The 20,975-nt window shown below is 39.7% G+C and overlaps 1 protein-coding gene across 2 annotated transcripts in view; it reads right to left on the minus strand.

The window, feature by feature from the left end:
* Positions 1-393: 393 nt before the first annotated feature.
* SLC9A3 (solute carrier family 9 member A3) overlaps positions 394-20,975 on the minus strand; it is a 96,529-nt gene continuing 75,947 nt past the window's right edge. Inside the window, exons 11-17 of one of the 2 annotated variants that reach the window (XM_019485508.2) lie at positions 17,804-17,919; positions 14,635-14,764; positions 13,865-14,041; positions 13,528-13,603; positions 11,519-11,632; positions 9,189-9,432; positions 394-6,664 (exon numbers count right to left, since the gene is read on the minus strand). In XM_019485508.2, the coding sequence (XP_019341053.1) occupies positions 6,661-6,664; positions 9,189-9,432; positions 11,519-11,632; positions 13,528-13,603; positions 13,865-14,041; positions 14,635-14,764; positions 17,804-17,919 (861 nt within the window). In that variant the 3' untranslated portion in view covers positions 394-6,660. Of the gene's footprint in view, positions 6,665-9,184; positions 9,433-11,518; positions 11,633-13,527; positions 13,604-13,864; positions 14,042-14,634; positions 14,765-17,803; positions 17,920-20,975 lie in introns of those variants that run through there. The other variant, XM_006259235.3, reaches the window with a different exon arrangement.

Below are 20,975 nucleotides of genomic sequence, written 5' to 3' on the forward strand. Positions count from 1 at the left end.
TGGGAACAGATCCCTGGCCCAGGAGAGTGTACGCCAATGTTTTACCTGTTAAAGCATACTTTGCTCCTCGGGTGAAATCTTGGCCGCACTGAATTCAGTGGTAAAACTTCACTTGATTTGCTTTTATTTGTAGGTAGCATAACAGCCTTCCAGCTTCCTTAACTTTTCTTTTATGGCTAGGAGGCATTGCAACTCATTCTGCTGTCTTATTCCCCAATAGTTTTTTCTTCATTCTAGATAATTCTAGTGTATTTAATTAAGAGATTTGATAAAGAATGAAAGGGAACACACACACAAAATATATTCAGCATCATTTCTGGCTCCCAAACAGTAGCCATAATTTTCTAACCCATGCTGCAACAGAACATTTTAAAATAGCCTGAACAATAAAACCATGTTTCAATAAATTATTTTAATGATGGAGCGTCTTGTTGGTTTCATGTGGGTGAGCTAAATAAGCCAGCTTTACCATTGTAGCATGATTATACCAATTTCATGCAATTTATTACCAAAGTTTTCATCATGATATCCTTTAAAACATATTTATAAAGACATTTTAAAAACAGATTTACTGTTTTAAAATATACAAAGGGAGTTGACAGTTTGGAACGTGCACACTAGATCTCCAAACAGAAGTTTCTTCAGAAAAGGACATTTTAAGGCACATCATTATTTTACCATCTCTGTTACATAAAATTCTGATTAGATCATACATTTATAAAACAGCATTTCAGATAATTATCGTCACAGCTCACAGAGACATAATTCATCTTAATTTGGACTACACACTTTCATTTTTTTAACATTAGTAGGTTAATAGTGCAGCACAAAATAAACATTGTAAAAAATCCTATCTTTGGAGCAAATTTTATAGAAAAGACATTACATATTTATGTATTTCATCTTTGTGCAATAAAGTAGGCCATTATTACCTATTTAATAAATAGAGACTGTGGAATTTCCCACAAACTATAAAACAACGGCAAGAGAACACATTAATAAAAAAAACTAGAGCCAGATTCTCAGCCTGTGTAGACCAGCTATGGCTATATTGGCCTCAATAGAGCTCTGCTGATCTACCAACTGGAAACTTTAACCCTACACTCCAGTTCTTCACAGCTTTTCACCTTGTCTGACTTGGCAACATTTAATCTTCAATTTGTTCAGGTGAAACAAACTGTGCAAGGTGCCATAGCCCATCAGGCCTATTATGCTTTAAACATTTCCTGTAAAGTTGCATTTTTACATGATGCGATACCAAAACACAAATTACTAAAACACACAAGGGCTGAGCCTCAGCTGGCATAAATCCATGTGGCTGCACTGAAGTAAAGGAATGACATTGATTTACATCTGCTGAAGAACTGGCTCAGTATCTGCACTACAAGGATATATATTGCACCTCAACAGTTTGTGGGAAAGATAAGGAGCTAAAGTGAGTTATACTATGACAATTTTGGGCCCAATTCTCCTTGCAGTGATCTTAAGGTATACCAAGAGTAATGCTTTTGGAGAAAATGGAGCTACACTAAAATAATGTCAAGTCTGCATTTAAACATTTTCCCAACCCAGCTTTGTTGACCAGGGGGGTGAGAAATATCACACCCTTAAGCAAGCAAAAGACCTATTGGAAAGAAGTTATAGCACAAAAAATCTTCTGTCGTTGCAGCTTGTTTTGTTCTCGGAGCAGTTATAAGCTACATTAAGAAAAAGATTCTCCACATGGAGGGCTGGGAGAGGTAAGAGGCTGGAAGCTACGGGTGGAAGAGGCTGGTAGAAACTCCACCTGTCCAACTCCACTGAACAAATCTTTCTGGCATGAACAAGTAAAAGGAGAATTAGATCCTGTGTCTACAAGTCTCTCTCTGTTACTTCTATTAAGAAAATGCCTTCCTATTCATTTTTACATAGCAGCAAATTAACATGATCCATAGCACTCTACGTTTGTAGACTCCTATTTTTTCAGCTATTGTTATATTTCTACAGATAGTTTTATTGCCTCACCCTTCTTGTTTGCTACAGAAACACATGAGAACAGGATGCAATGAAGAGGGATTTTATAAACAGGCTTCAAATACTTTAAGGGTGATTATAAAGAAGATGGAGATGGGCTTTTTCTGCAGCCATAGGGTACATCCCAATAAGCACACAAGTGCTGGCACCAGACTTCCCCTACCCCACGCAGGTCTATTTGCTGTATTCTGGAGCATGCATGCAGGGGCTCACCTGGGAAGAAATAGTGGCACAAATATGTGCCACTGCTATTTGTTGTACCAGAAACGTGCATCTCTGCATGTGTACATTTGTCAGGATGCGCCCATAGGGAACAGGACTAGGAGCAATGGACTCAAGCTACAGCAGGGGAAATTCAGGTTGGATAGGAGGAACTTTCATTCTATGAGGGTGGTCAAGCATTGGAATAGGCTACCTAGAGAAGCTGTGAAACCTCCATCGCTGGAAATTTTCAATAGCAGGTTAGATAGACACTTGACTAAAGGGGTTTAGTCAGGGATAATCCTGTCCTGGGCAAGGGGCTGGACTAAATGACCTGGGGAGGTCCCTTCCAGCCCTACATTCCCATGATCCTATGATCATGGACAGAAAGCAACATGTTCAAATATATGAGCATGCTCAACTTGCACATGCATAAACACTAACATGCAAATCAGGGCTTGCTGATGTGCACTGCAGGTCACATGGACAAAAATCATACACAAAAGCTTTCGTAAGCAAACTTTGGGAAATGCAGTTTGCAGTGCAAGCCCTTATGAAGTGGTGATATGTGAAGTGCTGTTCCTTTCTACAATGACATAATAAGGAAATCTTCACAACAGTGCAAGGAATTGGATGTTTGTGATAGGAAACCTGCATCTTAAAATAGCATCTAACCCATTCAGACTTGGTGCTCACATTTAGGAGTTATGCTGTCATAATACAGAAGGGACAATGAAAATTACCCTCAAAAAGGTTGGCCAATTCACCAGAACATCTTGACTGCGTTAGGCTACTCTGTGGATGCAAACAGTCATTGGGTTGCTTGACTGGGGTGTTGGCTGCTTTGCCTCATCAAAGTAAAGCAAAACAGCCAGGGCATATTTCTGAATGTGTCCCAAAACATTCTGAATAAAGACAAGGTTTGATTCTTCAGTGTCTTGCACCTTGTGTAGTCCCTCAAACCCATGCACAGCAGGTATACAATGCTATATAATTCGGATTTTCCATGGGTGGGGGCACTTCTCACCCACTCATCATGGGTGTAATTGACTAGAATAGATTCAAGGCATTCGGGGTGTCTGTATACATGCTCTGGTGCGAGGGTGGGGGGTGGGGTGGGCACTTTAATTAGAGCAGCTCTGAGAGCCGCTCTAATTACAGTGCCTGTAGTGTCATGCGTATTCAGCGTCCCGCATTTCAAAATGGCAGTGGGAGCACTTTAATTAAAGCTTGTTCAATGAGCTTTAGTTAAAGTGCCCCCAGTCATTTTGAAATATGGGGATGCTGAATACACATGACACAGAGGCTGCTGGAGCACGCTAATTAGTATGCTCCAGCAGACTTGATTGACTGAGTCTGCTCTGACTCATGCTAATTAGCAAACGTTGGAGCAGAGCTCCGTCACATGTATAGATGTCTTAGGACATCTAGCCTTCAGTCTTCTTCTTGTACTGTCAGTCAGAGGTGTAGCTGTCTAATCACAGTGATGAGGAGTATTTCCAACATCGCTCTAACTAGAATGATACCTAGCACTGCTATGTTACAAATATGTTTTTCTTCTTCATCAAAATAATAATAAAAAAATACATTCTTATTGACTCAGATCAAAAATAGTTACATGTACATAATCAAATTACAAAACCAACTTCTATACACATAGGGTTCTTAAGGACTTTAACCAAGCAGCATAGTATTTCCCACTGAAAGTGACAATAGGATGGCAAAAGCCAGCAAGGGGGTCAGTGTTGAGCCGCAGAGGCTTTGTCTACATTACAAAGTTCTGTTGGCAGAGGTATGTCAGCTGGGGTGACAAAATCACAGTACATAACCAGCACGGTTCTGCTGGGAAAATACTTCAGTACAGCCACAGCTCTGCTGGTAGAAGATAGCTTCTGCCATCACAGCTTCTGTTGGTTGATGTCTATGCCCATACCAGGGGGCCCGGCTGCCATTGTGAGGCCACCACAGCTGAAGTGGCAGCAGCTCCATAGTGCAGATGCAGCAACAGGCTTTAAAGGCACTGGCATGAATCAGTGCCTAGAATAACTCGAAGCAGAGACCTGTTTGATGGCTGGTATGAAATGAGTTCATAATTTGAATCTGGTCCCCAGACTGTAGCTTGTTTATCTATCTAAGCTTCTACAGCATCCACCATCACCATGGAATCCAAGCACCTGCAGTAGCTAAACCTGCCTTCTTAGCAGAGGCTGAAGATGGAAAAGAGTAGAGGGGCAGCAGTTTCACAGGTGGCCACAGACTCTAGGGCCAGAGTCTATTCCACTTATTAGGTGCTCAAGTGGACTTAGGTGCCCAAGTGCAACTCTATTCCACCTTGCTCAAGTTCCAGATAAAGTATGGGGGGGTTCTTCTCCTCACTGCTTTTTGGGACTCACTCTTCAGGCCAAGATAACAGCAAATGTTACAAAACTAGATGCATGCATGGACTTTCAGGGGCTCAGGAAGGTAGAACAGAATCACACTTAGGTGCCTAAGTCAATGTGTGCCAAATATATGGAGTAGAAACTAGTGTTAGATTCCTCCATTTTCAGGTTTCCACTGTTCCTAAGACCTACAATCTGAAGAAGCTTACACACATGCGGCATCAGTTGAGGTTTTGCCTGCAATAGGAAGCACTCAGAACATTTCCACTTGTACTTCTATTCTTATACAAGGCTAATCCAGCGACCTTTCCCACTGGCTTGGATGTGGGTTAGAGCAAGTTTGTAGGGAGCAGAGATCAGGTGTAACTTTTTCATCATTTTGCATAAAAACAGAAAGTAACTCAAATTCCAAACAGGTACAAATATATACATACAGTACAGCCCAAACTATGAGGGTACAGTACTTTGAAATAACATCCTGAGTCGTCATGGCACTTAAACAATGTGGCAAAGAATGCAGAAGATGAGACTACTAGGAAAAAATCACTGTGTTAAGCAAATATTGGAGAAAGGGGGAGGTATAAATAACTGAGATGATCTAATAAAGCTTTGGAAGACACACAAGAGCAGCCAAATACATCTCCTGTGTTTTGTACTTCCATGTGAGGGAGGCCATTTGGAAGAGAGCAACTTAATTAAAAACATAAAATGAGATGTTCAGGACCACATAAAATTAAAATTCTACATTAGCTCTGTACATTTGGTAATTCCCAGCACCACTTAACAGAGAAAACAACAGCAAAATCCTGCCCCCTGCCCCAGAAGTAAATTATAAAATGGTTGTTACTTTCAATAGGTCCGAGAGCTCATCTTAAGAGTTTGCAACAGAGACTCAAAATCCCATAATTAAATAAGCATTAGACAGTGTTACAAGAAATGCAACAGTAGGAAAATATTTCTTCTTCAGCTTTCACATTTTATAAAAAGGCACTAATCCCTTTTAACCCAAACAGACTCAGCTAGCAAGACACTACCCACTGGCTTCTTGTCTAGAAATTGCATGCAGCATGAATATGGAGCTCAATTATTAAGGCAACAGACACAGCTTATTGCTTCTATGGTGTTATATAGAAACACATGGCATGCTAAAAGCAACAGCGATCAGCTTCTGTTTTGAAAAGCTCCTTGTCTTAGCCTTTAGAAAATAGGTTTATCTTTGTAACAGTCCAGATGAAAAAAAAATATCAAGGAAGCATACTTTCCCTTACTGAAACATCCCCATAGATCCCTGTAAAATAAACAAGGAATTACAAGTATGCACATAGGGCCAAAACAGACTCCAGGTTTCCAAAGGGTCTTTTCCTTTTTCTTTCAAGAAACAGTTCCAGAAAGGGTCTCAATGTTTTCATAAATTTTTCTTTTCCCTTCTTCCACCAAACTTTTGTCCCAACCTATTCTTTCTCCCCTTTCTTGCCCTAAGTAAATCATGGCTCACAGCTGCGTTTCCTCTTGTTCCAAAGAATGTGGAGGAATGTGACAAGATGGTGGGAGAGATGCTAACTTCTGAAGTTTGGGATGTTGCAAAGGTTTTGGCCTGTGGAAGGAACGCCGACTTTGGACACGCCTGGCAGCAGCAGACCTATAATTACCTGGAACACTAAGCAGTGATTTCATCTCTTGGGTGTCTTTGGAATTAAAGTCCTCTAGCCCCTCTTGCATAGCTATCGAGTAGTCCTGCTGTGATTTCACTGGCTCATAATTAGTTTCTGAACAATATCCTGAATTTGTTGGTTGATTGTCATTTCTATCCGAGTCTGCTTTCCAGTAGAGTTCAGTTATGTTTGAGTCATGAGAATTTATATAATCTGAGGCAGTAGAAAGAGATATACCTCCTCTGTTGTCCAGTGAAGAATATCTTTCTGTCCAAGGCCCTTGAAGACAAGATGGAATGAAGTGGAGGGGTTTCTCAGCAATAGGGGCATTTTGGTTTGCTTGGTCAGATTTATACGGAGACAGCTTCTCCTCTGGAGATGAGTATCCTGTCAGGTCAGCATCATGAGTCGTGTCACCTATATTGATAAAATTAAATACAGAAATGTGTAAGCAGCGACTTCTTTTATGAGATTCATTTTCATTCTAAATAGTGATTTCAAATGGATCCCTCAATGGCTGCTATTTTGCAGAAGGGCCTTAAACAGAATCTGTTCCCTTAGTCAGCAAGGCTCACTTCCACTTGCAAAACTGAAGCTAATCAAATTTCCCTGGCTGGAAACCAGGGCAATATTTAGCCCTGTTTGTTAAGTATATCAGCCTATTCAGATCCTAAGGTAAGGGTGCCATCATGTGGCTGTTTAAATGTACTTATCAGCAATTTTCCTTTGGGCCACTTAGTTGTAAGGCTCACCTGAGGAATTCTAACCAGTGAATTAATAAGCAAATCAGGAATTGGTCCATTGTGCTATTATAAATGATGCTCTACAGGGATAGGTCACGAGGGAATTTGCTTGGCTAGAGCCATAAATCAGTTTAATATTTCAGTGAGAAGACGCTCAGAAAGCCAGGCCCTGCATACATAATTTGAAAATACAATTTCTTTCAAAGACACTAGTTGGCCATTTACAGGCTTTCAAAGCCTTTTCTAGTGCCATTTTACTTCAGGCCGGTTCATTGCATAAGATGCGTTTAAAGAGGACATTTTGACATACAGGGCATAAGGAGCACGAACAACGGTCTTTATAAGAATGCAAAGTAGAGCTTACTCTTTCATAACCATTTTTTCAAAAATCAAGTGATAATCTACTTTCATTTGGTGAGCTAACTCCCAAGAGCCACCTTTACCTCTAGTCAGTATAGTCATTCTAAAGCTACCAAACATTTTATCTGCACAAGAAGATATCAAGAGACAAGTCTGCTGTTTTAAATAGTAAAATCCATGCCAATCAGGGTGATAGAACAGAAAAAAGGATAAAAGTTGGTAAGGACAAGGCTCAGCAAGCAATAAGCGATAGAAGTGAATACTGTACAGTAGAGATAAAGGTTTCCAAGAGAAAAAAAACCCACTTCAGAATCTTTCAAAAGAAAAAATGATGATATCTATTATTGGAGGGAGATATCTTAACACTTGAATGCCATTTCTTATGTGGCAGCTTTAATTTTAATTATTCCATTAAGTTGGCATTTATTTCAAGTCACTATTTCTAAAATAATGTAAAAAGATTGATAGTCAGTTAAAGCAACCCCAGAGCATCCATTCTTGAAAATGACACATCACAACCCACTACCTAGAACTAATCAGGTATATCACTGCTCCCCACAGGACAGAAGCCATGGCTGTAAGGAAGATTATTTAAATCTTATTTCAGATGTCTGTGAAACTCTTCTTGAATCAGGATTGCATAAGTGCTCAATAAATAGAGAACAAAATGAGGTTCTCATCTTTTAAATGGAAAGTTAACGCAGTAATTGATTTGACAGTGAATAAACCATGCCTTTGTACTTTGCATGCGCCTTAAATACTGTCCTGGACATCAAGAACCATTTGGTTGTATTTTTGCATCATCTCTATATTGCTCTGGAGTTTACTTTATTATTAATACTGAATCCTACTATGAACCACCCTCCATATAGCAATGACTGTACCTGTGACAGAGACCTATTGAACAATGGGCTGATTTTACAATTTGGAAGAATATCAGTGAGGACTAATGAGAGCAAAATCTTCATTTCATGTGAGAATGAATTCAGGTTTAAGCTACCCACCTTCAAAGGTAACAAAGTACTGTATCAATAACTTGCATCAATATATTACTCAAGACTTAAAAATAAAGACTGCGATAAATAGAATGAAAAGGGCAAAATGAATGTCAGTGCTCTAACAAAAATATGAGGTCTTGGTCTCGATGGCCTAGTTTGTTTGTTAGTCACCTCCCTCTGTGTCAGGTAAAATGTAATGTTTATTGCAAGCTGTACCTGATTTTTAAACTTTTTGTTAAGTATTCATGTGCTTATTAGTATTAATTAGTCCTTCTACTAAACACATGCTTAGAAGCCCCAATCTCATTGGGCTACGGGCTGTACAAAAACGTAACAAAGAAAATCCTTGCCCACAGTTACCGTGGATAATAATTATCACTTCTGGAGATATTGATTCAAATGTAAATTCCTTCAAAGTTATTTAAGTGAGCTATTCAGCCTCCTAGTTGAGAGAAGAACTAGAACCATTACTGAAAGCGACAGATGAGCATACTGCCAAGCAAAACCAGAAAAAAACAGTAGTAGAAGTATCCTATCAGTGTTGGAAAGAGTTTTGTTTTGAAAATAGCAAAAAAGATGCTGAAACCAAAATGAAGGCCTAACTCCTTGGCTGGTGTATCATAGTCTTGTCAGGGTTTTTACCAGCTGAGGATCTGGCGCTAATTATTTAAATATTGGCCTCTTTTTTTAAAAGCACTGGATTTAAATAGAAGAGCAGCAGAATGTTTAACTTCAGAAAAATCAAGGAAGAGAAGGACAAGGGAATGGCTTGTCAGGTGGCCAGAGAAAAGCAGAGAGATTGATTGAAAATAAAAAGGAAGCTGTATTTTAAAGTATTACATATGTGTTGATTCTGGGAGAAAAGATCTGGGTCGTTCCTCTGGGCCATCTGCTAGCAAAAAGGAATCTACTGATTTATTGCTGAGACGAAATGGGGTGAGCCGTCTGAAGTTGTTTGGAGAGTACGGTATCTGCACTCGGGCCCTTTGTGATGGTACTACGGTATCTTCGTTAGATAACCATGGCGGGAACTTCATGTAGATACTTTGATCATCATCAGCTGAAAATACTGGGTTATCAATTCCTACAAAAGTTTATGAGTGACAAATTCAGTTGGTAAAGAAAATAAATACATTTCTTGGCAGTAAATGGAATGTTTGGCTTTGGACCGCAGCCATATTGAAACAAAACATAGGCAAATAGAGCATTTCTGGCATGTACCCTACTTGTAAGCCTGGTTCGCAACAGTCGCTTTTTTTAAAGAGACTCAGTGAATTTCCAAAAAAACACAAATCATTCTCAGTTAAGGTTGAACTTCTCCCCTAAAGACTGGAGTTATATCAAGCATGCCTTGAACCAAACATGCTCACTTTCAGTTTGGCGTTGACATGTAGAACATTGAAAATGAAACATACCATATTTACTCGATTCCAAGATGAGTTGTGTTCCCCCCCTCGATTTAATATGAGGGGGAAAGCCCCTCATCCTGGAATCAACTATGAGGTGCTGGGGTAGCAGGCAGATGCTATGACTGCTGCCAGTCCCCCCGCTGCCTCTGCACCCCTTGCCTCCCCATCTCTTCCTGCAGCCTCAGACCCCTCGCTCCATCTCCTTCCGGTGCTACTTCTGCCTCCTGCTCATCCCTGCTTACCTCTGCTTCAGCACAGACACGTTTCCAACCCAGCAGTGGTGCTGGCACTGCGCTGCTGCTACAGGACCAGATTGAAACCATGCTCCCTACTCCAGGTTGCAGCATGGATGGACCTTGCCAGCACAGACGAAAGGTAAACAGGAATGAGGGGACAGAGGTCTGAGGCTGGGGGCAGAAGTGGTACGGGGGAGAAGAGAGAAGTGGGGGGAAGGGAGGTAGGGGCTTCAGTTTACAGGTGGAAGTAGTCATGGGGTCAGGCAACAGGAGGCAAGCTGTTGCTTTTCTCACCACCTCCACATTCCCTTCCCCCTACCACCTGTCATCTCCACCACCTGCCCTCTTACTGCCTCCCTCATTGCCTGTCTCCCCACCACCTGCAGTGGTGGTAGGGGGATGAATTTAAGATGATCCTCCAATAATAATTATATTCTATACATGGAAAGTTATAACAAATGTATAAGTTTTCCATGTATAGAATCTAATGGGGGGGTGGGTCTTAAATTCAGAGTCAGCTTGTATGCAAGTACATATGGTGTTTGAAAGATTGATACCTAGGACTAGATTCCTTTTGTAAAAGCCAGGGAAGTTTCACCAGTGCAAAGTGGGCATGAGTCAGCAGAGACCCAGCTGAAGCAGTCAGAAGTGCTTTTTGAATGTATGAAAAATATATGATGGGGCCCTTATAAAACAATTATCAAATCTGTATGTGGTAGGCCATAAAAAATGCACACCTTGTCATCTCACTATCATGGCGATCAATAATGTCCACTTAGTGCACGTCCAAGTTCAAAATTCAACATGATGGGATATGGTAAAAAGGTTTTATCAGCATAAATCTGACTGCATCCAAATAAATGCTAATGCAAGCTTTAAACTACATTGCACCCTCATGTATTCTGCATGTGTCACATGGTATGCAAAACAGCCTGCTATGCTGTAAATCTAACTTTATAGGATTTAGATGGAAAGAAAAAAGTCAGAATATATTTTAAGATATCAGAATGTATATCTTAAGTTGTTTCTTCTATATATAAAAAATGTCATAGTTTAAAAATCTGAGGTCTTCAAGCCTCCTAAGGCTAGAAGAAAGTGCTGAACAGCTGGGAATGACCCTTTTTCAACAATAAAATGACATTACTTCTAGCTCAGCAAGTGTCCGTAGATTGATACTGGAGCTTAAAACTGCATTCGCTCATCCTGGATCTCAGGCTCTTGTAAATTAAGGGGAGGAATTCTATGCAAGGGTGAAAGACGGTGACCAGCTGGAGTCAGACTGATGTAGATATTCTTGACAAGGAAGAAATCAATTCATATGACTAAATATTGCCTTGTCCTTGAAAATAAGGAGAACTCTAGAATCATTTTTTTCTATCTCTAGAAGCAGTTAAATCTTTTACATGTAGGTTATGAAGACATGGTTGCCAACTTTTTCAGCACCCTTAGTTAGAAAGTATAATCACCAAAAGGTTCAATAAATTGCACTGAAGGAAAAATATCTATATGTTGTTTATTTTCTTACCAGTAGTAGCATCTGCAAAATTCTGCTTGGTGACATCAGCTAAAAAGTCAGTCCCTTTGTCCACATGCAGAGATTCATAATCATTGTTTTCTTCTGGATCAGAAAATTCCAAATCTGTCAGAAAATAAAACAATGAGCTTGTGCCAGAGATTCAGAAAGGATTCCTGAAGTAGTTATTTAATGCCAGTAAAGTAAATGCAAAATTGTAAGTAATAGTTGAGGTGTTATAATTAGGTTTTGCGCTCATCAGTTATGTGCTAATCAGAATACTAATATTTGATCCTTGTTTTACTCCTGTATCATCTCATGCTGTGATTATGTTAGACTTCTCAAATAAACGAGGATTCGGTTTCTAGATAGGTGGCAGCATGTTTTCTGCTTACCCAGGACTGAAACAAAACTCTAACTAGTGGTAGGAGGTATTATGCTAGGGAGGCAAAATGAAGACAAAAGGTGCTATAAAAGTATTTTTGTTTCCTTCTCAGCTAGCAAGTTTCCATTTGTAACAGAAATGCAGGCTGACAAAATGATTTAGAGAGTAAATATCAGTTTCAGACTGAAGGCAATCCGTTCTACCTCCCATACCCCCACCTATCTCTTTCTGACAGCTATGGGAAACATGTCTAGCCCCAGACACTCCCCACTTCCCAATGATAAGCAAGGTTCCTGGGTAACCTGGCAGGGGTGGGAAAGGGGAATAAATTTTGACCTATGCCTTTTTTTTTTTGTATTTTTACCATTTCAAGTGACATATATCTTATATAACCTGACCTGTCTGAAGGCATCATTGATTAAGACTGACACTAATAAATGCCACATCCTTGCACAAGACAGATGAAAACACAGATCGACTGCTATTTTGTTTTAAAACCCAAATCAAAAACTTCAGGGTTTCTTTTTTTCCCCTCCCTTTTCTTTAATAGGAGCAATTCCCAAGACAAGGGGTTTTCAAACTTTTTAAAGGAGTGTACCCGTTCTGGGTACACTTCTGGTGGAGTGGGGTGGTGGCGGCTAGATGCAGAACTGGCAGGGGTGGGTGGTGCTGGCTGGATATGGAGTGGGGAGGCTTGCACATGGCAGCAGTGGCGTGGGGTGGTGGATGGCAGCCGCCGCTGCTGCATGCAAGCTCCCCGCCATCATGTCCGGCTGGCTGGGCAGTGCCTGTGTGGCCCACAGAGGGAAGCCACTGCCTTTGCCCCACCCCCCGGCTCTGCTCCTGGGAGGCAGCTGCATAGGGTGGTGAGTGGCGGTGCTCCATCCCTGCCTGCTCGCGTGTACCCCTTAGCTCCTTTCCACGTCCTCCTGGGGGTATGCATACCCCTGGTTGACAACCCCTGGCCAAGACTAATAAACCTAAGGCTAGGTTTCCTCAGCCTTGAGTTACTCAGGTGGCACAAAAGGTAAGTCAGTGCAGAATGTGGTCACTGACTTTCCATCCATACAGATCCTATGCTGTCTTCCTGTTCCAGCCTTCCTTCTGCTTCCAGTTCCATTTAAAATAAATGTGGCAGCATTGGAGTGCTGTTGCAGGAAATAAATGAGAAGCAAGGGCATTTTGATGATACCTTTTACAGGACCAACTGTGCAGTTGGGAAAGATGTTAGACAAGCTTTCAGGCACAAAGGGCAAAAAAAGTTGTGTGTGCCTGAAAGATTTTCTAATAACTGTCCCAACTATACAGTTGGCCCAATAAATGATATCACCAAAAAACATTTAAAAAATAAATGGTAGTATGTCCAGGCCCTTAGGAATCAGACCAAAATCTATAGGGCATGCTGTTATGGGCATCTGCTGGTCATATAGATGAGAAGCTGAGATATTATCTGTACACTCCTCCACCCACACCTGTTTCAAGCCTGGAGAGAAAAATAAAACCTACCCCAGACTATAGGTAGTAGCATAGCTATTATTATCAACATTATTCTCACATTTCTTACTGACACCTCTACCAGAAACATACACGCCTATTCAAATACAGAATTAACCAGGTTGCTTAGTACAGCATTTACCTTTTTCCTTCAATGTAAAATTTTGTACTGGGTTTTCTGTAGGTATTTTCCCATTTGGTATGACATTACCATTTCTCTGAAAAAAAACCCCCAAACAATTTAAAGTTACTACGAGTTGCAATAGATACTTAATAACACTATGTAGGTACAGAAGCCCTCTGCTTATGAAATCACCAGTGATCACCATGATAATACTGAAATAAATAGTGATGAAGCATTTGCAGATATTTTTAGATTTTATTTACCCTTGGTCCTGGCAGACATAGATCCCGGGAAGCCCTTTTCCCTCAGTTTGCATAAATGCTGCCAAAGCAAGACCCTAAGTGTATGACCTTACCTTTCTTTGGCCACGGTCTCTCTTGTGGATTTTATTGTGCTTTTTGGAACGGTTTATTCCAAGTTTGGTACCCTTGAAAGAGTCCAAACGCTTCCTCATTGTTCTGTGGAATATCTCTTTGTCTTGTTTTTCATCTTCATTCTGAATGATTTCATGTCGACTGTACAAGTGTCTATGCTGCAACCAGGAAGATAAGACAATCTTTATTTATTTAGAAATGCAGATAGTTTGCTTTGGTACTGGTCACCAATCAGTTATGCACTGACAAAACCAACTGGTTACAAAACCCAATTAACTGCAAGCCTGAACACACTAAAAAGTCTCTGATTGTTAACAACTCCCCTTACTTCCTTCTATGCGAGATTGCAATAAGTCAGGAAGCAGAAGCTATGGTAATTTAAATAAACTGAAACTCATTCAAATTAAACACACTATGTACAATGGTTGGATTCACTTCAGACTTCCTCGTTTCACAAAATCTTTCACATTCATCCATCCAACCTTTTTCACACCCTTCCATTCCATGCAGACTGGTAACAACCAACTAACACAACATACTTTGGGCCACTCTTAAATTCTTCTGGAATCTGAGAGATGCCTATAAGAGATGACTGCTCACATGAGGAAAGATATCCAGGATCATCACCCACTGTCAGTTAGTGGTTAATCTTAAGGATTTGTCTTTTGGTTTGAGTTGCCCAACAATTTTCTGTGCTTAGTTTCTTATGGTTTTAGGATGAAAACATGTTCCTAACTAAAAGTGCTCTTACCTCTTGCCTGGGCTTGTACAGGTACTGCTGAAGTGTGTGGTGAGTGACAGTATCCTCTGTATCTCGGATGCTTTTCCTCCTCTGCTCTAAGGCTTGCATATCAAGGCAAACTGAACCAGCTTTTTCTCTCCTAAAGCAGATGATCCAAACAACATTTTTATAGATCAGTAATTAGGGAAGAAATGTATGCATTGCAATATATTTAAACAGAATGGAGGAAGCAAGAAAATGATAAGAACAAGTGAATGGCGTCAGGGGGCCAAATACAGACCCTCTGAAATCAGCAGGTCAACTCAAGAAATAAAGTGAGGTTCTTTGGCACATCTACATGTGCATTAAGGTGTTTTTCCTGATCATGTTAAAGTTAGTACCTCCAATGTGAGGTACTAAACAAATTCACATTAGGCTGCCTTAATACAAAGTAACAATTGTGCATGGTTTTTAGGTGACGCTTAATGCTCAGTAGCCTATTTTACTGTGTGTTAGTATAATAGCATGGTTTTTTATGTGACACTTTAATGTGCAGTAAAATAAGCTACTGGGCATTAAAGCACATGTGTAGATGCGCTCAGTGAGAATAGGGATAAAGCAAGCTGGCCCAGTGTATGGCTGGTAATTCAGTGTTACTGGGCAAGCACATTAAAAAAACTACCCATGGTGCTTTGTGATGAAAAGATTACACTAAAAAAATGGAATTTCCAAAACAATGAACTTTCTATAGAACCAGTCGAAATGAAAAAAAATGAACCATTTTGAAACATAACATTTTAATATTTTTTCATAGAAAAGGGGGGCTAGCAAGGACATCTGTAGGTCTAGTCCAACCCCCTGCTCAAGGTAGGACTATCCTTATCTAAACCATCCTGAACAAGTGTTTGTCTAACCTATTCTTAAAAATGTTGCAAACAACCATCTCACAAATCTACCAGACAAAATGCCCAAATCATCAAAAAAAACAACCTCTAATTGAACACAGGTAAAGCATAGGGCACGGTCAATGTCCTGCCACTGCAAAGACAGGAAGTAGTTGTTAAATACACGCAGTCCTCGACTTAAAACGTTTCGAGTTACAACGTTTTGCACTTACAACATTTATAAATTGACACCCTGTTTCAACTTTACGCCAGTTTCGACTTTACAATGCTTGATCCAATGTTACGCCAAGCCAGCGAACAAGTTTGCTGCATCACTCATCTCCCTGGAGAACATCTGTCTAAACTTCCTTGGACACTTTCTTTAAGAAGGCAGACAAGACTCCAGAAAAACCTGCAGCCAAGACTCCTGAGAAGACTCCAGCCAGAAACCCTTCAAAAAGTCCAACCAAGAGTGTTTCAAAAAGTCCAGCAAAGTCACCTCAAAGAAATCCTTCCAAATCAATATGATTGCTATTTATAATATAAATACACTAATGTAGCTATAGTACTCATCTATAATTGATCGAGTACAAAATTCTGGGGTATTTTTGGTGAAAACAGGGTATTGGGCCTTGGTTCAGGAACCAATCCCCCATTTATAACCTTGTTTCTTATGAGAAAATTGGTTCCGAGTTACGTTTTGACTTAAGACGTGGTTTTCAGGAACCAATTGTGTTGTAAGTCCAAGGACTGCCTGTATACTCAAGAGATCCAAGAAAGAGGACTATGCCCCTCACTACAGAGGAAGGCAAGAACCCTCACAGTCCATGCCAATCTGAACTCAAATGTGGCAGTTGGTTTGACCCTGAGTGGAGGAGGAAGACATTCTTCCTAGGAACTGCTGGGAGTTTATACATGTGCTCTGGGAGGCGAGAGCCACTCTAATTAAAGTGCCCAGAACGTCATGTGTATCAGTGTCCCTGCTTTGAAAAATGGCGGCAGGGGTGCTTTAACTAAAGCTCATTGAATGAGCTTTAGTTAAAGAACTCCTGCCACCATTTTTAAACATGAGGACACTGATGCACATGACTCTGGAGTCTGCTGGAGTGCAGTAATTATCACACTCCAGCAAACGCAACTAATCAAGTATGCACCGAAGCATTGTAATTACAGCATGTCGGAGCAGCCTCAATGCACGTGTATAGGCACCCTCTGGGTTTATGTCCCAGCATGAGCATCAGCACACCCAAGTCAAAATCCCAGCCTTGGCTACAGCTAACACCCAACTCATCTATAACCAAAGCTTATTCAACTTCTTAAAAACCTCCAATGAAGAGGATTCTACAACTTTTGTAGGCAGTCTATTCCATTGCCTCACTGTTCTGAAAGGGAAGAAGTTTTTCCCTGATATCCTAGATACATCTACCTGGCTGTAATTTCAAGCCATTACTACATGTCCTATTCTCTGTAATAGGGAAAAAAGTTGTTCTTCCTCTCTTTTTTTTTGGCAGCACTTCAATATTAAAAGTACATTTCTGCCAAAGTGATTGGTAGAAAAATATTTTAGCCATTTTGATGCATTCCTTTCAGACTCAATATCCCATGGAGATAAATGGACAAATTCATACCTTTTGATGCTTTTGTTTCAGGCTGTCAACAGATGCCAACCTTGTTGTTTTAAAACGAATGCTGGAGCACAGTTCCCCAAGATAGGGTAAGAGAAGTTATTCTATGGCTAATTCCATGGATGTGGAATTATAGTATTTACATAGCTCACTACAGAGGTGTACAAAATCATAGTGACAATAAGGCCTGTATTTACATGCACATACGTTTTCTGACAAATTCAGCTTTAGGGCTAAAATTCATGACATCTGGGTTTTGACCAGGGAGATTTAAGTTGGGAAAGGTTGAGTAAAATCTAGTTAGCTGTTCCTGAATTCTCCAAACGTTAAGAAAAATCCATGCTTCCCTTTTTAAAAAATGCACTGCCATTTATTTTTGCCAGGTAGATGGGATATTTTCTATTTCTATTTACATGTATAGCTTTTGACATACATAAAAATATATTCGACAAAGCATACAGGAATGAGATTAGAAAAGAACAGGAGATTCTTTTTTGTTTTGCATCTTTTTGTATCATCTACACCAATGCAAAGTGAACACAAAATATAAGTCATGAAGGAAGCATTTTACATCCATGGTGAATCTGGCTCCTTGAAATCACATTTTTCACACTTTGCAAATAAACTTTTTTATGCAATCATATGCAAGTGAAAAGTGAAACAAAAATAATCACTATCCAAGTGACTTACAATAAATAGGAGACAGAGGCTTCTACAGCAGATTGCCGTGGTGTGCTGAAGTCCACGTTGACTATGTTGTCAGTACTTGGGGATCGAATAAATGCCAAGGATCCTCTACGCTCTCCCTGGTCACAGAAATAAATAAGGCACATTATTGCTCTACAATATTCAGCCAAAGGATATATTAAGTTAATACTTGTATATCAAAATCTTGCCATTCTTTTTGAAACTTCCATGGATGCAAAGCACAAAAGAACAAGGAAGAATTTTTATTTATGTAATTGGATTTTTTTCCTCATGTGATTTATTTACCTAGGGTGAAATTCAACCTTGTGCAAAGGACCGAAAAACAGCATTGCCAATTGAGTCACAGTTGACAGCTGTACATTTCAGTCATAAGTGATTTTACAAGAACTTGGCTCTTTGCAAATTGTTCACCTATGCTTAAAAAGCCATCAAAGAAAGTCATTGAATGTCTTCATTTCCATTTTTTCTCAAAAAGGAATTATTTTCAATAATAGACAAAAAGATTTTCATATAGCAGATCACAACACAGCAGAATATACATATCTGGGTTCTTCTATTGGTACTCATTACTGTTCTAACTGTAATGCCTTCCAAGAAATAACAATTATAGCTTTCTCTTCCTTCACAGCCAGGAGCCAAGTGTTAATTCAGCACTGACTGTGTGTTTGCTAGCAGGAAAAATGCTTGAGTGGAAGATGCACTGAAAAAATGAGTTTTGCTTTTAGTTCTAAGAGTAATTACCCTCAAAGTTAATTCCTTTGAAAATTTGGTCACCTGTATTTACAAACTTCACTCTTCTACTTGGCAATTTTGTTGTTCAGAAAGTTGGTGGCCATTGAGTGGAGTTATAGTTGTAGGGGATGAAAAACGTTCTCAGGTAGTGATGCCAATCCCATATATGTGGCTTTGGTTAGCATAGAGACCTTAGACTTGATTCTACAGCTAAACCTACAATCAATGAGGAATAGAAAAATATCCATCCCCAAAAAGACAGAACTATTTCATTCTTAAAATAAAGCATCATCATTTTATGATTTCTTAAATTATACTCTGCAATGACCATATTAGATTTCCATAAGCACACAACACGGCAAACAAGAGAGCCTAAACACATTGGAGCAAATTTATACCCCATGTCTTTCAGACAGCAAATATTTATAAAGATAGGAAAAGGATTACAAAATAGAAAGATGCAAAGTAAGATATAGCACCTGAAAGTGCTATTGAATCATTTTTGTTTACAGTGGCTATATATCACATCGGCAGTTTCCCTTTTCTTTTAAGACACGTGGGGCCAACTTTTATTATCTACTTCTTCAGAAAGAACCAGGTTTGTGAATCTGTATGTAGCCTGTCAGTAAGACTTAAGAGTTGAAGTCTCACACTCTAACTAGCCAACGCCTAAGATGGTCACTAACAGGATATTAAACTACAGGGGGGGAGAAGACACAATATCTGTGCCATTATCTGTAGTGGAATGAGCAGAGGGACATTAAGGCATGCATGTAATGTAGTCATAGGACATATCTGTATAACACTAGGTTCAGAAAAAATGATTACAGTACTTGAGGATGTCCCTGAAGCTTCTTCATTCAGAACACAAACCAATGCAGTTGTGAAAGAGAGCAGACAATGTACACATAAAGCAACCATTACAAGCCAGCAGTATTTTGTGTATATGGCTGTTTATCTGTGATAAGGAAATCTGGGTGACACAGGTAAACATGTTAACAGTGTGTTCTTCACTGCTTTGTGTGAGGACACACACCACTGCTATGCCACAGTGGTCACAAAGTACATCTGTCAGCTGCCCAGCCTGCTTACACTCTTCACAGGGCAGCTTCTCCTTCATGGGCAGATTTTAGAGAGTGTTAGTGCAGACTCATGAGCCACAGAGTATGTTTCTCTTATGTCCATAACAAATGTTCACGACTCTGTGACAACACCTTTCAGATAATAGGGTCAGGTGTATAATCACATACCCTCATATACAATGTCTCTCACACATACTTGATTGAATTTGACTAATGCAGCACAAGGACAAGTAAGCTCATGAATGTATTCTTGAAATATCACATATGATTTCTTTAACCCTCTGGCAGAATCCAAGACTCAAAACTGCCTTGACATTTTCTGATAACACATTGTTTTTACAGACTTACACTTAATCTTGGTCTCAAGGGAAATTAGTTTCCATTTTTTTTAAAAAGCACTCATTTGGGAGTTACTTCTAATGAGAGATGGGAGTGGAAGTGTTCTTGAGAATTTTTTCCATAACACCCGATCTGATCCATCTCTTAGGCTTAGTGACAGCCAGGGTTAACCATAAAGAGTCTCTCTCTACATTACAATGGGGAAAAGATTCCTCCTAGTTATGACAGGAGGCAGCTTCTTTGCTTGTGATCATCTTGGGAAAGTAACTTAGAGTCATACCATCTTAATTCTAGACTCAAGCTCAGTAAAACTCATTTAGCAGGCTGGTATAATTTAAGGTGGCCTTGGCCACTAGTTATGAAGGTCCTTATATGCGAATGCAACTGAACCAGCTATGTCACTTTAATGATGATTATACAGCAATAACATTAACTGTTCTGCTCTGCTGCCTCTGACATGCAGTGGATATGAGGAATGAGTAACTGCAGTTGCCAATTTGGGTGGAAGGGACACGTTGGAAAAAATCAAAATGTGAAACCAAATACCTGAGGTGAACAGGTATTCCTTTTGTACTTCCTTTGTGAAGTCAATATGTGACATTGGGCACATAAAATAATTAGGCAGGTCCAAATGGACAGTGAGCTGCTTGAAGCACAAAACACTTTTAGAGGATATGTGTTTCACTTAAAACATAATAAATTGCTGGTCACAGGTAGTTTGTCCATCTGTGAAGAGTCAACTGTCATCATACTCTTGGAAGCCCCTCTATGTATGACAACTATAGCAAGGCACCTTGACCTAAGCTTTCTGTAGTGATGGGTGTATACTGGGATGTTTGGTTTGGTGGATGAAATCAAATAAATTAGAAAAAAAATATTAGATTCAAGTTAAATCAAAACAAAATTCTTTCTAAAAAATGACAAAAACACCTAATTTTCATTTTGGTTGGCCCAAACATTTTCTTCAACCAACATTTTTTTTTTTTTTTTTAATTTAGGTC

Source organism: Alligator mississippiensis, chromosome 5 (genome assembly GCF_030867095.1).
Source record: "Alligator mississippiensis isolate rAllMis1 chromosome 5, rAllMis1, whole genome shotgun sequence".
In the NCBI taxonomy this organism is placed as follows: domain Eukaryota; kingdom Metazoa; phylum Chordata; order Crocodylia; family Alligatoridae; genus Alligator; species Alligator mississippiensis.